Raw genomic sequence first — 17,059 nt, 5'->3', positions numbered from 1 at the left:
CAGAAATTATATTTTTATTTATATAATTACAATCGCAAAGAATAGTTACTTTTATAATTAGAATTTATTTTTATCATTAATATATATCAAACTACAGCATATATTTGCTGAAAAAGAATTATAATACTTTTAATATTCACTGTAAGTGAATGTAATAAAAAATTTCATGATTGAATTGTTTATACTTTTTTTTAAATACAGTAATAATATACAGCAGAGATGCTTAACTAACTACAGGCCCGTGAGCCTTTACCCTTATTTTTTTGATCGCTATCTCTTCACAAATCGATCTCTCCACACATTGAAATTTCTTCGCGCATGAGCTCCGCTTTCTCAGTCTGTTGATTTCCCTATTAAGCCAATGGAGAGATCAATGCAGGAGATACGCTAACGACCAAGAAAGTAGGGCCAAAGGCTCGTAGATCGGTAGTTAAGCGTCTCTGATATACAGAAGATTTAATATTTAAACTTTGTCATTATGTTCTATGGATGAAAATAAGACTAAAATGTCATGTAGCGAAAGTTTCATAAGTATTTTATTAAAAAATTATAACAAAAATATAAAATGTAAAACTATACATATTATGTTAGCTATGCATACAAAAAATCGTCCACCTTTGTTAATACAAAGTTGATATCGCTATTAAATTTACGATGAACTGAATATCATAGCAATTTTATCTAATTTCTTCACATGAAATTCTGATTCTTATAATCAAATCATTCCGTATAAATATTTTCGGTTTAGTAAAATTTTGCTTTCAGAGTCCTACATAAGTCGAAATCTAAAGATCTACAATCTGATTACCTACAGTCATCGTTGAAAATAGTCTTCAACAAATTTTCATTTAGCTTTGTTTCTTATTTTTTTATTATACTTTTTTAATGGAGCATTTGCAGAAATTTTGTTACATAACATAGTCTTATTTTTGATAAATGTTACGTTTAAAGTACATATTCCCAATGATCTTGATCTTCACATATATTATCAAAGTTATCCTTCAAAAAGTATTAACTATCGCATGTTATTTGAGTCAATAAAATAACTTTCATAAGTAGAACATACCTTTTCGACATTTAATACACATTTAAGAGAGTCAGGTCGTGGAATATTTTTATACTTAGAGTGTTGTTTTGTTTTGTTGAGATTCTTCACGACATCAATTCTTATAGTCCATTTTGACGAACATATTTCAAAATTATGCTTAAACTTCTTACTTTCGTACTGTAGCTTTTTATCGAAGTCATAATTTTATGGCAATATTTTCCGTGATAAAGTTGACGTTTGAAAATGTGTCGATAAAGGTTCATGCATTAGATTGATTTTTGATAGCGATTTAGAATGCGAATAATCGCAGTGATTAGCCCGTTCCACTGACGAGGAATATGAATAGACCTAGCCTTTACGGGGTTTCGTGGCCCGGGATCTGAAATACCGGTAGTAAAAAAAATCACTGGTTTTTTAGCGCACTCTACGTTTAAAGAACGGTGAATTAGAGAATTACATCAAGTAAAACGATCGAGATTGGTCAAGTAGTGAATGTGCTAGGACATATGATTTTTGAAACCCATTACAGCATTGTCAAACTTTCAATACCGAAATGTGAAGCTAGTAACTAACCGAAATTATCTTAGTAGGACATTGGGGTCTGTCTTTTCATATTCCAAAGCCACGGGCATTGGGATTTGTCTTTTCATACCCCAAACTCCCGAGCATTGAGCTGTTTGTTTTGCATACTCTAAGCTTCCGGACTTTGCGGTGTGTGTTTTTTTCCATACCCCAAGCTCTCAAGCATTAGGGTGTGTGTTTTTTCATACCCCAAGCTCCAGGTCATGTTTTTCCATACCCCAAACTTCGTGTGCATTTCGTTTCCTGACGAATAGAACAGCGTTAAACAAAATCCTAGCCTTTAAAACGACTTATTTTGGGGTATAATAATAAATTCGTGGATATAGAATAATTGAATTTGTATCACTGTTTACAACTTTAAGCATTATAAAGTGTAAATCGTGTGATTCAAATTACCTTTTGTGAATCAAATATTAGGGGACATAGATTCAATTTAGTTGTGAATTGTAAGAACTGTGAACTGCGATATATAAGTAAAATAAGTAAGTAAAGGATACATATAGAAAATGACGTTCTGAAACTTTAAATGCGTTTTTCTCGAAACAAGGTTTTTAGAAACTGTGTGCAAGATATCTCGGAATCTAACCAACCGATTACTGTGAAACTTGATACGTATCTTTAGTGTAACATTTACTAGGGATTAATGATCGAACATTTTTTAATTTTTAACAATTTCGAAAAATATAAACAAAAAACGTAGAAATTTTTGGCATAAATTCGATACATCAAAAACAAATAGCTGCTGTTTTCATAATTTTCACAAAAATGAAAATGTTGGATCGTCAATCCCTAGAGAATATTGTTTACTTTTGAACTTTTTTTATCTTTTTGTTGCAACTAGTCCTGTTTGGCTAGAATCATGCACACCGGTGGGCAATGTAAAAAAAAGTTATGTAAAAGGATGCCTTTAAAAAGTTAAATAAATGTTTCTCTTTTAATGTTACTTTTTATAGTTCATAATGTGTTGAAATAAACCACAAAAGCTCATGTCAATCAAATATGTATGTATTTGTTTTTACTAGCCCCCCAAAGTATTCGTTTTTAGGCCTGTCAAACTGTCCTGCTCCCTTAAAAATTGTAAATTTTTTGTCTTATTCAAACAATAGTGAAATAACAACACAATAAAAAAGACAAAAAATAAGAGAATACTCATTTTTTTAATAACAACACAATAAAAAACAAGACAAAAAATAAGAGAATACTCATCTATGATCTAAATATTAACTCGATAGAAAATATTAACTCAAATAGAAAATATTGAACTAAAATGTAAAATGTTTTAAAAATATGAAAATTGCAAAGTAATATCTCTAAAAATAAATTTTAATAAATTTATCAATACTGAGAATTAAATAAATTTATTTAAATGAGAAACAAAAATTTTACCTGTATTATCTGTTTGCATCGTAATTAGTTTCATATTTTCTTGTAACTTAGTAATTATAAATACAATTTATTAAATCAAAATTCAAATCAAATTCAAAATTACTTATTTATTATGCCTAAAAAAAACAAAAAATAAATTTTACTTTTTTTAGATATATTTATTTATGCATATTAACATTTTATACTACATAAAATAATATTTTTTAACAAAGAACTACATGATAGATATGTTATAATTAAAATCTGTAGAAATATATATTATGCTTCAAAAATTATACAGAGTATTTATAATAATAATATTTATATCAGCACAATTAATAATCCAAAATATAAAAAATAAAATAAAAATACAATGCCAACATAGTTAACATCTGTTGCAGCAAACAAAATATGTTAACAGAATTAGTATTCCAAGTGCAAAGAAGCAAATTTATTTTTCTTATCAATTATTATAAAAGATTAATATTAGTAAAAAATATTACTATTTCTGAAGTACTTATAATTAAGAAATAATTAAAATTTTTTGTTCTAATTTTTTTTAGAATAGAAGACAGTTTTTCTGAAAATAGTATATTAGATATTAACCATTCATCAGTATAAAAAAAGAAAATTAAGTTTATACAATATGAAAAGCAAGAAAATTTTAATAGTATCACATTGGTAAAAGTATTTTGCAAGCATGACTCTGTTGAACATGTATTTTTTAAAAATTTAGCAAGTTCATAAATAATAATTTATTAGAAGTTATCAATACACCTGTGATCTATAATTACAGTAACGCATAACTTGTACAACTAATTTATTTAACATATAAATAAGTTATAACACATACTAACATATTAGAATTATTATTTTGGTATTATTTACTAGCAGCTAATTCTTGAACCCGTTGCAATATTTCTTCAGATTTTAGATTTTGTAGAGGAATACGACGTTCTACTCCAAGTTCTAAAGCATAATCATATTGTTATTAAATAAGAACATATTATTTTGATAATATTCAATTATTTAGTTAACATATTGTTTTTAAGCATACACATTAATATAAAATATAAAACTTACCATATCGTGCATATAAAACGGGTTCTGTATCAGAACATTCCCTAATTAAAACTGGAAAATTTGGATTACTTCTTTTAAGTGGCACATATTGCTGTTCAATGAAATCTCTAAAATTATAAACAGGTTAAAGTACAATAGGCTCAATTCAAAATGAAACGATTTATTAATTAAAAAACTAGCAAATAAAGAATGACACATTTTATATAATCAATTTTGTTATTGTTACCTAACACCCTGACTAGACTTTGATGTTTGACATAAAAGAATTCGTAACTCTTTTAATTGAGGACCAAACTTTATTGCAGCCATCTTTAAATATGGCATGAAAGTTGAATCGTTACCAATATACAGGAACAAAAGGATCAAATACATATAAAATCTAATTTTAGTTACTCTAACATTGAGTCAAAAAATTACTGTCTTATTGGTAATATTTGATTACTAGGAATATTATACTATTTAATTTAATAATTTACACATTGTACTGTTTTAATATTTTAGTATGTTGAAAAAAAATTATTTAAAAAGGCAAAATATAAAAGAAAGTATTTTTAACAATTATAAATAACTATATTTAATTATAATTAGGAAATATGTAATTTGAGAATATATAGAATATATGTAATTCAAATTCTAATATAACTATATATTCAAATGAAGCGAAAAAGATAAAAACTATACAGTAGACGTAGAAATTTAATTCAATCTTTATTGATAAAATACTAAAAAAAATATTTAAACCTAACCTAACTTTCAGTTTGAGTGAAGTTTGGATAGTTTTAGGGACACATATAATCTCGTACTTTATATTATTTAATTATAATTAAAGATATCTAAAATTATTTACAATATTTTTTGCTGAAACATTTTTCTCTCTACATATTAAAATTTAAGTAAAATTATTGAGGAAGTAAAATTGTCGAAAAACAATAATGCCATTGTAATAATGGTCTCTTTTGAAAATGAAATATCATATTTGAGCAAGAATCATCTCTTTAGTAGATACTTTCAAGTAAAGCAGAACTATTCTATATTCTTGAAAGTCTACTGAAGAAATAATTTTAGTATCAAATAATAATGGTTTGGAGGATTATCATATCTTGTTGAAAGTCTGTTGGTTTGACATTCAAAAATACTTTTGCACACATTTTTTTATTTTCGGAATTTTCCATGACTTTATGAAATATTCTATTGCATTATTGTATGATTGAATACTTTTCCTTAACCCGGGATTACCCACGTAGGGGTCTAGTGCCGGGATGTACCTGTTAATCCCGGGTTAAATGCGAATTGACATTCAGGAATTAAGTTTTTCAAGGATTTTTCGCATTTTCATACGTCTTTTTTTTGAAAAGGAGTTTTTCAAATATGTACCTTGAATATTATTGGCAAGAGATTAAGCTGCAACTTTTATAGGCTTTACGTGGTTTGGATACTAGGATAATTTAAGCAAACTTTTATTGTATTAAGTATTAGCTAATAGTATAATCTCACGTTATTGTAGGTAAAATAAAAGATATATATATAAAGATAAAAAATAAAATGATCTTCAAAAAACTTAAAAATGTGAAGTGTAGAGATATGATGACGTCGAAAACAAAGTATGGCCGAACTGTAAATGATAATACAGGTCGATAATACTCGATAATACAGATCAATTGTTATCAAATTGAGAGTGAAGCGTGAGCAGACCATTAATATATTTCTTTAAATTTGAGTTTGCATCTGTTGCATCAATTTACAATTGCTAGGCTATTAACGACGACTTGCCCTGAAATTATAAAAGAGTAAATACACAAGTTACAAATAGGTAATTGATTAATTTAAATTCCTAATCAAATAGACCCCAAAATTTTCTATCATTTAAGTTATTTTCAAGAGATGATTCCAATTCGTACGTATTACGGAATTTGTACTTATTATGGATTTTATTTAGTGCAACATAAAATTAAATGTTCTAATAAAATTATGACATTACACCAGGAAGCTGGATCCTTTGAGAGAAAATAAAAATGAATAATTCTGAAGTGACCAATTCTAATCCTTGAAATAGCCACTTAGTGTCTTTTGGATAAAGTGGTGTTCTTTTTATGATTCTCGAAAAAATTTTTAATGTACGGAGGAGCCTTCTGTTTCCATTCAACTTCCCATTGTGCTAGTAATTTCTTTTTCGCTTCCTTACTCAAGTCTATGTTGTTGGAAATTTGTCGTTGTCGATTGAAGTTCCTAGATTGGTGATTTCTCTGGGAGCTTGAAATGCTTTTTTGTTGACAGGAATTCCTACATAGTCGGAAATCCATATAAGTTTTATTTCCTTTTCATTTAGAATTAAAGATTTTATGGTGGATTTCAAAAATTTGAAGATCATTGTTAAATTCTATATCTTCGATAACTGCCGTTGCACTTTTGGAATTCGTAATTACTAAGAATCTTTGAATTATTGTAGGTAATTTTGAAGAGTTGAAAAATGGCAGTTAGCTCAGCCATATAGATTGAGATATTGTCAGGAAGTTTGCTTTCAAAGGAAAAATCAGAGGTAATAATTGCATAGTCAATGTCGATATTCGTTTTTTATCTGTCAGTAGACTATAAGATTTTCTTATAGTTTTGATGATTATTAAGAATTTCAACTGCTAGGGAGTGAAGGATTATAAGCGACGTATCATTTTTTTGGTAGCTTGTTAAAGTTGTATCTGTACGGTATCAGTACCCATACGGGCATGGCAGCAGCATTGACGAGGACTGGTAGAGGAACCAAATGCATCGGCCAGATCCATATACGACCGGTTCCTTCTTACAATTACAGGCGTCTTCAACTATCCACTCTAGCATGAAGAAGTGCTTTAAACACCCTTCATGCGGTAAGAATTCCTTTTTGGGATCGCGACAAATGATTGTTTATGAGCGTGTCAAACAGCGGTAAACAGTTTGAAAATGTCACCGCCCATCACGATGGGTTTCCAATTGTTTAAGTTCACTTCACGAGAACTTTTTTTGTTCATGAGCACTACTAGGCTTCTATTCACGTGGAATGTATCCCATGCGTTATAAACAGCAGTTAAAACCATAGTTTTCGGGTTACCTCATTTTAGGTCCCGATAGATGCTATCGGGCCGAGGGGCTAAAGTTCTTCATTCTCCTGAGCCAACATATTGGTTCGAATCGATGGACGATTCCACTATAATTTGGGACAGTGTCTTCTGTCCACACTGAGGTTGCCATGAAATGCCTTTGATACGCTCTTAGACACCTTGACTATAAACAAGGCTTTGTTAAGAACGCGCTTCCGGTTAGTCCTGCACAATCACACGTTGTCTTCCTCAGAATTGATAGGAGTTTCGTTCTCCAATCCATTGGAGCTTGGTTCCGGTTCACTGCGATCGGCCGGCTCGCTGTTGCTGTTCGCATCCGCACTTGCGTGCAGAGCCCTTCTTGGAAGTAAGCATCACACGCAGCAATGACCAAGCAAGATCTGACAGCACAACTGAAAGTAATTATACACAGGAAGCATCAATCACTGTAAACTCCGCAATCAAATCTATAAGTATTATCAATACTTTTACAATAGTTTTCCGCAATTGCAGAGATGAATGACGAGAATGCAGGGTTTTACTAGACTCTGAATCACAAATACATTTCATTACAGATAATCTTTGCAAAACACAGGCCTGAAGGTTGCATCGACAAGGGTCACAGTAGCTGGTATCGAAAGAATAACCAACATGATAAGGGACGGTTTAAATTGAAATATCTTCGAGGTGCAACAGCTTTTGGGCCAGTATCTCATGTTTCTCGATGCCCATCATCACTGCAAACCAGCCGAACGTGCCACTGCCGCTAAGTCCTAAGTATTTTACAATACATACGTTTTGTCGATCCACAATTCCATTAGCATAGGATGGTAGATATGCTCATTGGTGCAAGTCTATTCTGGAAACTCTTGTATATAGGATAACATGGGCTAGATGTACAGTTGGTGTTACAAAAAACGCAACTTGATTGAGTATTCAGAGGACAATTGCCAATTAATTAAAAGTCAACTTCTTGTATCAACCACGTATCATTTATTCTTCGTTAGCGAGGAGTTGAACCTGTAAAAATTCTGGGAGCTCGAGAGAACTGCACGGGCCGAAGCTACGTGAGCAACAATTCAACGATATGATTCAACAAGATACATCTCGACGATACATAGTAAGCATTCAATTCAAGGACAATTTAAAGCATCTAGGAGATCCTCACGAGCAGGCAGAATATTCATCGATTTCACGCATTAAACAAGAACGCAAATTAAACAAGAATCCAGATCTACGAAAACAGTACACAGCATTTCTGAATGAACAGCATATGATAAGGATAATTGAGCTCATGACTAAGGAACTGCCAGCCTTTTACTACTTTTCCCGCGTAGTCTCCAAGGACAGTAGCACCACTACAAAAATTTGAATCGTTTTCGATGGTTCAGCTTAGGACTTATCTCACTCAACAACATCCAACGAATAAGACCAACAATCCAGAGCGATCTGTCTTTCATTCAGACAACATAAATACATCATATCCGCCGATATCGATAAAATATATTGTCAAATGTTAGGCCCAGAATAGACTTTCAACGAATTTTATGGCAGTCGAATCCAAATGCACCAGTTGGCATATACGAATTAAGCATAGTTACGTATGGCACAGCATCAATCCCATTTTTGGCGACACAAGTACTTTAGAAAATAGAAAAAAATTTCCCACCCTTCCAGATATTACTCCGTTCTGATTACTATCTATTCCTTTTATTTAAAAAATGAAACCTCTGCGATGAAAGATTTGCCTCAATAAATAATATAAGAATACATCTTGAACAATATTTCGCTAGCAAACCCCAAAATGTTTTGGAAAGATGATACGTATTACGAAACTTCTAAAGAGATGAAGGAAGCTTCATAATATCATAATAAATCAGAACATATATAATTCAATATATGATAAATATATCATCAAAAGGATATAAAACATACTGTATATAGATTATTTATTAATGAAACAAAAGAAACTTTTGGAACAACCTAATATAATTCATGTGTTATATTCACGTATTGTATATGTAAAATTGTAGAAGATGCATCGATAACCATAACACGTCGTATCGTAGCATAAATATAGAGTCGTGTAAAAGTTGTGAAAGAATTTGCATAAATAATAATTTAAAAAAGTATTTGACTTAAAGTTTATTTTTTGGTAGAATAATTCTTATGTAATAGTATTATCTGTTTTAAATAAATATTTATTAGCAATATAATATTTGATATTACACGCAGTAGTCTATTATTACAATAAGTTATATAGTCAAAATCCTTTTTTTTGCACATGTCTCTTTGTTCTCGCTTACATTACTTTTTTCTTCTTATACATCGTGCTACATTCTGTTATCACGATGTTACTTCATAGATTTGTACATATGATAAATCATTTATGACACACCATGAACTACGTTTTTTATAGATATTGTTATTGTTTGTATTATACATTGAAAAAATATTATTTTTGCACGTGGCATTTCTTGATGAATAATACGCTAAACAATGATCTTGCAATAAATTCGTGTTTTTCTCATTGCCACAACTCCATCGATTATAATTTTCAACTTTTCTAATGGGACATTTTCTTCTACGTATTTTTTGAAAATAAAAAAAATAAAACAAAATTTTAAGGAACTTCTTTGTATAAAAATTGTCGAAACACACATATATATATACAACAAGAGTATATTCAAAAATGCTTTGCAAGCACTTAAATCTTAATTCACGATGAAGAATAAATTCTATTAGAAAAAAAAACGCTCAACTTGTTGGAAAAAAATCTGTGGATAATACAAAAGCATATACAATTTATTCATGTATTAACTTTATTTCTGTTTATAATTTCAAAAATTAACACCACACACACACACGCACGCACGTATACGTATTTAGTACAAATAACATTTCTTTTGGAAATTTTTCTATAATTATCTGTAATAATAAATTTATTAGGTAAAAACAAGCCAAAAAATAAGCGTGCATATGCATATGACGTAGAACAGTAATCAGGCATAAGGCCCAAAAGTTTCCTTCCATGTACTATTGGAAGTATGCTATTTATTTAATAGCATTTATATTTTTTTTTATTACATAAAGAATTACAATCGTCAGAAGAAGTTTTCAAAATGTTCTTCATGTTGTGCTAGGCAATAGTTCAAATTCTATTTTCACTTTCCTAAGGAAACAGATTGTGCTACCTAGCACACGATGGAAAACATTTTTGAAACTTTTTCTGACGATTGTGTTATGCTATTGTAATTTATCATGTAATAAAAAAATAACATAAAAAAGTGTAATTGTTATTGATTTCATCTCATCATCTAGAAAATTATTAGAAGAATTAGGAAAGTTTCGTTCGTACCATTTAACTTTCTATCCTATTTTAACTTTGAAAATTGATACAAGTTCCTATTTTATTAAATATCTTCTTAAAAAGAAGTTTTATAAAAAAAAAATGTTTCATACAAAAGTTTCTTCTTTTTTTAGAATAAGAACCTGTAAAGAAATATGTATATATATATTTTTTAATTCAAAAGAAAGTGATTTTCAAGTAACCTTGAAAGTACCTAACAAATAAAATAAATAGTTTCCCTCGAAACTGTGAAACTTTTATATTAAACATTTTTCTCGAAAAAGTGTCTTCAAGATATTTGGACTGGAAATTTTCAAATGAATACATTGTATGTATGTGTTTTTCATATTTGTAGAAACATTTTACTAAAATAAAATTGCTACTACTAGTAAAATGCAAAATAAATTTAATTTTCTAATAAATCAATATTTTAATTGAGTGATAAAAATATTCTAAATGTACAAAATAAAATAATAAATAGAAATGATCAAAATGAATCTTTTTATGCTGAAATTTGATACAATTGGAGAAAGACTTTAACAATTTAAAGAATTAAACGAAAAGATATAATTTTTGAGAATTATTTATATCAAGAAATTACTGCATTTCAGCAGTAATTGTTCTATTATGTATCTGAAAATTTCATTATTTAGATATTTTTGTCTGCTTATTATGTAGTTTGGATATAAAAAAAATAGTTTATTGTATATTTATAATTTTTACATTGTTATTTACAATTGTCCATATTTGTTTTATACCATGAAAAATAATTGACATCGTTCTCTATTCAATATAGACTAGCGATTTATTTTATTTTTAATGTATTATTACAATATTTCAATCGCGTAATTGAATAAGAGTAGTATATTGTATCTGTAATTTTACGTGGACATAATTATAGTTTACGTCTCAGCATTTTTTATCAACATTCGCTAATTACGTTTTTTTTTAACCATCTTCAAAAAGCTTCTTTTAATACTTACCTTCTACTGGTCATCAAATTCTGTATTAAAACGTTTGAACATATTTAAATTTGTACTTACTACTTAATTATATAATACTTTTTTCATACGACTTACTAATTTTTATTAATTATCATATATTACTATAAATTTTATTATAAATTAATTCATTCATAAGTATCCAATGAATTTTATAATCTATAAAATACTTTTGAGATTTTACTCGAGTTTTTCTAGTTTAATCCATATCTTAGATTAAATATCAGGCATATTACAACTTAGACAATTTACATGTTTTTTAAATAATACTTTGAAACCATCAGCCTTATATGCATCTTGAAAACAGTTTGTATAATATAACATATAATTGTATAATAACAACATATTATGCACATTATACACATTATGTGTACATTTACATAGTCTATACAAAAACAACAACATAACAGATAAGAAATGACAAACACATATATCAGCATTGAAAATTTTCATTTTACATTAGAAATAAATTTATTTATACTTACAAGAGATTTAATATTCTAAATTGTCTAAAATTTCAGGATACAGATTATTTATGAACAATAAAAATATATTTGCTATTTATCAGTGTAATTGTAGATTATAAATCGTCATTTTTCACTTCATTCTGAAATTAAAAAAAATTATTTTTGTTAAAATTATTAAAAGAAGTTATAAAGCTTATAATATTAATATTCATATCACTATATCAAACTTTATTAAAATTGATAATTCATATTGGAAGTTATATCGTAAAATAAAATTTCAATAGAAAGGAAAACCAATAAAATAACGAAAATAAAGAAAAACTAATAAAATACTATATTTAAAATAAGAAAAGATTATAAACATTATAATAATTATAATAATTTAAAACAAATAATCTTAAAAGATCCATTTAATCCATTTAATCCATTTAATTTAATAATTTAATAAAAATTTTTAAACAACTCAAATTCTATAAGAAATTCTCAAATAAAGATCCACTCCCAGAGGGTGATATAAGATAGTAAATCAAGATCTTAAAGATAGAGTAACATAACTATTATGTAAATTTTATTATTCTAATGTATGTGCAAATGTTGTGTAATGTATACAAAGTGTACATCTTTAAGGCATTTCTGGTAATCGGATTAAAAAATGGGCTCAAATTTTATTATTTATAAGGTGATTGATACCTATGAGCAAGATGTCATCTGTTAGAACATCAATAGAGAAGTGCACAAGTAGTTTTGAAAAAAACAAATTTTCCTTGTTATATTATTTTATAGATTCTGCGTTTATAAAGATTAATAAAGATTTAATAGGGGATGTTCATTAATCACTCATATTCTGTTCCATTAGTTTCCATTAGTTTTGTAGAGAGACACGAGAAGATAGTTAAATTTATTGTTGCGAATAAGCAATTGATACTTCCTGAAAGCCAGATTAGAAAAGCTAACCCAATACAGATAAATAACTCAAAACTAACTCAATACAGACAGTCTAGTTAATTAGCAAATTAAAACTTATTTAAATAAATAAGTTTTAGTTTGATTTCAATTAATTTATGTTGCATAACCTTATTTCTAATAAAAATATTTGAAATACCATTTGGACTAACAATAGGTAAATCGTATTTAGCAAAAATGTCCTATATTTACTGTTATTTATTTCATAAATCCTAAGTTCCTTATGTCTCTATAGGGATCTATAATATGATGATTTTAGCATTCCAGAAATAAACAATATACGTAACTATCTAAAATAATTATTCTTAATTGTTGGATATTTCAACAGTCATAGTTTTCTTTGAGAATCCAATAAAATCGACTTAAGAAGCAGGAAAATTGAACAAATCATTAATCGAACTAAAATAATCATACTTGACATATTAGAATCTACAAATTTTAATTCAACAAATATATAATTATTTTACATAAATTTATCGTTACATAATGCTAATGTAGCAAATTTTATCAAATTGCTCTGAATTGCAATATTTTTTATTATTTACATCGAAGCGAAAAAGCTAAATTTAAGAAAGCAAACTGGAGTAAATATCAAGAAGTCATTAAATATAAGAAGTTATATCAATTTTGAAGTGATCATTAAGAAACAACAAACTCAGTTATTTCTAAAACAATAGGATCAAGTACAGGGTGGAAAGAAATGTTTGGTCTTGACTATCATAGGTGAATTCTACACCGTCTATTTGATTGAAAAATATATAATTTGCCGCAAAATTGATCTTGATCTTGAATTTCAAGGTCAAAATTTCTTTTTGTTTACATTTGTATTCATCACGAAAATCAAACTTGTTCAAAGAACTATGAGTCGGAATAAAAAATGGTTCTTTTGAAAAATGGCAAAAAAGTTTGAAATTAACGGCTGACTCACTAACAGCGAATATGGTAGGGACTAGCAGAGAATTGTTCCAGCTGGTTTCATTTAGCCAAGACTAAACATTTCTTTCCATCCTATGCAAAAGAAAGATCTATGCTGTTGAAATGAAGAATATGAAGCAGTGTGACGTTGGCATTCGTTTGCCACCTATGAACTATTTATTTTAAACTCTAAATTCTAAAAAATTCAGATGTCGTTATTTGATGGTCATGTGATTTCGAATTACTAGCTATTCTTCCATTAAAGGATATTCTAAATTGATTTTATTATTTATTAAAGGATATTCTAAATTGATTTTATTATTGAGTTTATCCTGAAACATGGGTTCTGTTCAGAATTAAGCCTCATCGTAAATTATAGAAAGATTAAATAACAACAGACTGTTCAATCTCAGAGTATTCTGAAACTATCGCTGCTAACTCACACATACATGTATAAAATATAAAATATATTTATAATTCAAATTCGATTCAAAAGACTAAAAATATCATTATAAAGAACAATTAAATGAAACAAAAGGGAATCATGGATCAGGTGATGAAAATTTTGATTTCAATTTTCTCAAAACTGAATAATTTTCATTCTATTATAAAAATATTAAAGTCACAAGTAACACGTGTGAATATTGACATTCAATTGTATGAATTTTTAACCATATTTTGAGTTTGTGACAACTCAAGATCAGGACTATTAATGCTTTAAATTATTTAATCGATTAATTATGGACAGCTTCATAAAACTTGAATCCACCATACATTGAACAACAATATTTCAATCACTGGAAGGAAAAAATAATTTAAAAGCTCATTGAATTCAAGATAAACAGACATGACATAAACATGACACTTCATCATTAACATTCGAGCCGAGAAGGTAACAGTCATCCATTATTTTCAACATTTTCTTCGCTAATTTTGTGGTTACACGGAAAAAACGTCGGGAATTGAAAAAAACAACATGTGCTTTCTGAAAAAAGGAATTCTACGGGTTGCCGTTTGTTGGAACAAAGAAAATCAGTGAAATTCTGACAAAGAATGAGTAGAAAAGAATGGAGGAAAACCCCTGCATCTACCAGGTATGTGATATTATACATAGATGACTTTCTTGTTGTAGGTTCCAATCCAGAAATATGTGTACAAGCCATGGAGGGATTGAAGAGGGAATTTGAATTGACCGAAGTTCTAGAAAAAACTTTTTAAATATCCAAATAATAGAGAAGGAAGACGGTTGCTTTATTAACCTGCGAAGCAGAGTAATGGCCATAAGCGAAGGGGTGCAGACACTACTATGGACATATTAATAAAGCCACAATCGAAGGTTAGAGTAATTGTAAATCAGTAGAAGTAATTATGATAGAGATGTAACTGTAAGAGGAGGACTGTTAAAATGACTGAAAAAATGAGCGTGGATATGTATGTATGTATGTGGATCAGCCAGGCAACGAGCGAAAACGGTTAGATCAATAGAGTTATAGAGTTCATAGACACCGGTAGAGTTAGAGATATCATAGAGAGCAAATCATAGAGAGTCTAGAATGAGGCCGTTTACTAGAGTGTCATTAGTGTGTGAGAGATAGAGCAAACTTCATCTCGTGGATATAATTATATATATTAATTCGCCTTTTTGTATTATAAAATATATTTGTAAATTGATGTTAAGTATTTTCGTTCTTCCTTCTTTTTCCAACAAATAACAACAACAACAATAATATAAAAGGAATTTTAATTAGATTGCTCTTATTAATTAGAAATTAATTTTGATAGAAATTTAATTACATTTATTCTTAGAATATTTTGTAATACAAATAAATCTTTCTAATAATTTGTAAAATAATACAAGATTTATATATATTTATACAAATTCATATCATGCCCTAAATATATAGATAAATAATAGATCATTAATATAATTTTCATTAGTAAGGACATATTTATTTGGCCATTTAAGTATAGTAATCGATTCGACTCTCATGGTTTTACAAAAATGAATACTTGCCGTTGCTTAAGGACAAAGCTGCATCTCATTAATCAAAATAAAACAGGATATTATCCAATAAAGATTTATTAGATCTAAACATATAATACAAAATATTCCAAAAATTTAATAATTAAAGATATATTCTTATGAAAATTTTAAGTTTTACATCTTGATTATATAACATAAATTTTTATCTAATTATTAATTACATAGACATGATTCCTTTTTCAATTTTTATAAAGGAGGATATTAAAAAAGTGCAAAATTTGTATCTTTTCGGATACCCGGAAAGTTTTAATGCAGTATCATTTTATAAATCTAAGCTTTCATAAACGCACTATTATTTATGTGATGGGAAAGTTATAAAAAAATGTAGATGAAGTTAATGCTACTTCAAAAAGCGAATTGAAATTTTCTGATTTAAAATGAATTTCATCTACATTTTTTTATAATTTTCCCATCATTTACCATAAATAATTGTCCATTTATGAAAGCTTATAGAATGATGCCGCATTAAAATTTTAGGTGTCCAAAAATTTCACAAGTTTTTGACTTCTGTCTTTTATTGCCACAGAAAACTATCCCAGAGCCATGCTAATGGTAACGAATTCTATTATAACTTTAATATGATAGAAAATTAATAGTAGAACTAAAAAATTATACACACATATTGAAAAGAAAGAAATATGTATTGAATGTTGTATAAATAAAAAGAGTTCATATATTAATTCCGTAATGTCTATTTGTCATGGATTGTAATTTGAATTCTATCCCATTTAAGAAATGTTCATCTTAACTGCAATATCATTTTTCATATTACATACCTTATTATATTGTACATGACAACTGATAATGTCACTTGAATTGTCACACATCAATTTGTATATCACTGTCTTCAGCTTCACTTTCAGTACTAATCATAGCATCTTCTCCTACTAACAAGGCTGCAGGTAGATTTTGTGGGACATTATCAATATCTAATCTCGGAGTTGAATAAACATTTAATACTTGAATTGTCGTTGGAGAAGTTGAGAGGCATTGTGATACTGATCCTAAAGGATCTGAATTTAGTGCATCACAATCCAAAGAAGTTGATAGTTGTAATTGTAAATTATGTAATTCAGGTATGTGTGGTCGAATCTAAAATGTAAAAGAATATACAATATAATCAACTATATTGTTCAAAAAATTCTTTGGAAATCCAATTTAATGAATTTTA

The 17,059-nt window shown here is 28.2% G+C and overlaps 2 protein-coding genes and 1 long non-coding RNA gene across 9 annotated transcripts in view; 1 reads left to right on the top strand and 2 right to left on the bottom strand.

Annotated features, from left to right (window-relative positions):
* Positions 1-3,732: 3,732 nt before the first annotated feature.
* Positions 3,733-4,487, bottom strand: LOC122535903 (NADH dehydrogenase [ubiquinone] 1 alpha subcomplex subunit 2). Its single transcript, XM_043667809.1, has 3 exons — positions 4,305-4,487; positions 4,079-4,185; positions 3,733-3,964 (listed from the first exon to the last, which is right to left on the bottom strand). Exons 1-3 carry the CDS (start codon positions 4,448-4,450, stop codon positions 3,876-3,878), a joined length of 342 nt encoding a protein of 113 aa, XP_043523744.1. The 5' UTR covers positions 4,451-4,487; the 3' UTR covers positions 3,733-3,875.
* Positions 4,488-5,055: 568 nt separating this feature from the next.
* LOC122535910 lies at positions 5,056-10,571 on the top strand. Of its 5 annotated transcripts, XR_006308291.1 has the most exons (6): positions 5,196-5,504; positions 5,583-5,888; positions 6,525-6,614; positions 6,756-6,939; positions 7,403-7,568; positions 7,725-10,571. It is a non-coding gene; the product is annotated as an uncharacterized LOC122535910 (long non-coding RNA). The 5 variants fall into 5 exon arrangements; XR_006308295.1 differs by lacking the exons at positions 5,196-5,504; positions 5,583-5,888 and adding an exon at positions 5,056-5,187; XR_006308290.1 differs by having other exon boundaries at positions 5,196-5,888.
* A 1,093-nt stretch (positions 10,572-11,664) lies between these two features.
* LOC122535866 (E3 ubiquitin-protein ligase MSL2) overlaps positions 11,665-17,059 on the bottom strand; it is a 28,288-nt gene continuing 22,893 nt past the window's right edge. For 2 of the 3 annotated variants that reach the window (XM_043667747.1, XM_043667762.1), the window contains exons 4-5: positions 16,665-16,980; positions 11,665-12,106 (exon numbers count right to left, since the gene is read on the bottom strand). In XM_043667747.1, the coding sequence (XP_043523682.1) occupies positions 16,708-16,980 (273 nt within the window). In that variant the 3' untranslated portion in view covers positions 11,665-12,106; positions 16,665-16,707. Of the gene's footprint in view, positions 12,107-16,564; positions 16,981-17,059 lie in introns of those variants that run through there. The other variant, XM_043667755.1, reaches the window with a different exon arrangement.

Source organism: Frieseomelitta varia, unplaced genomic scaffold (assembly GCF_011392965.1).
Source record: "Frieseomelitta varia isolate USP_RPSP 00005682 unplaced genomic scaffold, Fvar_1.2 scaffold_154, whole genome shotgun sequence".
Lineage (NCBI taxonomy): Eukaryota > Metazoa > Arthropoda > Insecta > Hymenoptera > Apidae > Frieseomelitta > Frieseomelitta varia.
This window is presented reverse-complemented; position numbering and strand designations above follow the sequence as displayed.

Excerpts from the sequence above, each read along its gene's own strand:
- LOC122535903 (XM_043667809.1), bottom strand. The coding sequence starts at position 4,450 with ATGTATTTGATCCTTTTGTTCCTGTATATTGGTAACGATTCAACTTTC. Across the intron at positions 4,186-4,304 it reads AAGTCTAGTCAGGGTGTTAG|AGATTTCATTGAACAGCAAT; the intron begins GTAACAATAACA and ends TTATAATTTTAG. Across the intron at positions 3,965-4,078 it reads CGTTTTATATGCACGATATG|AACTTGGAGTAGAACGTCGT; the intron begins GTAAGTTTTATA and ends ATTATGCTTTAG.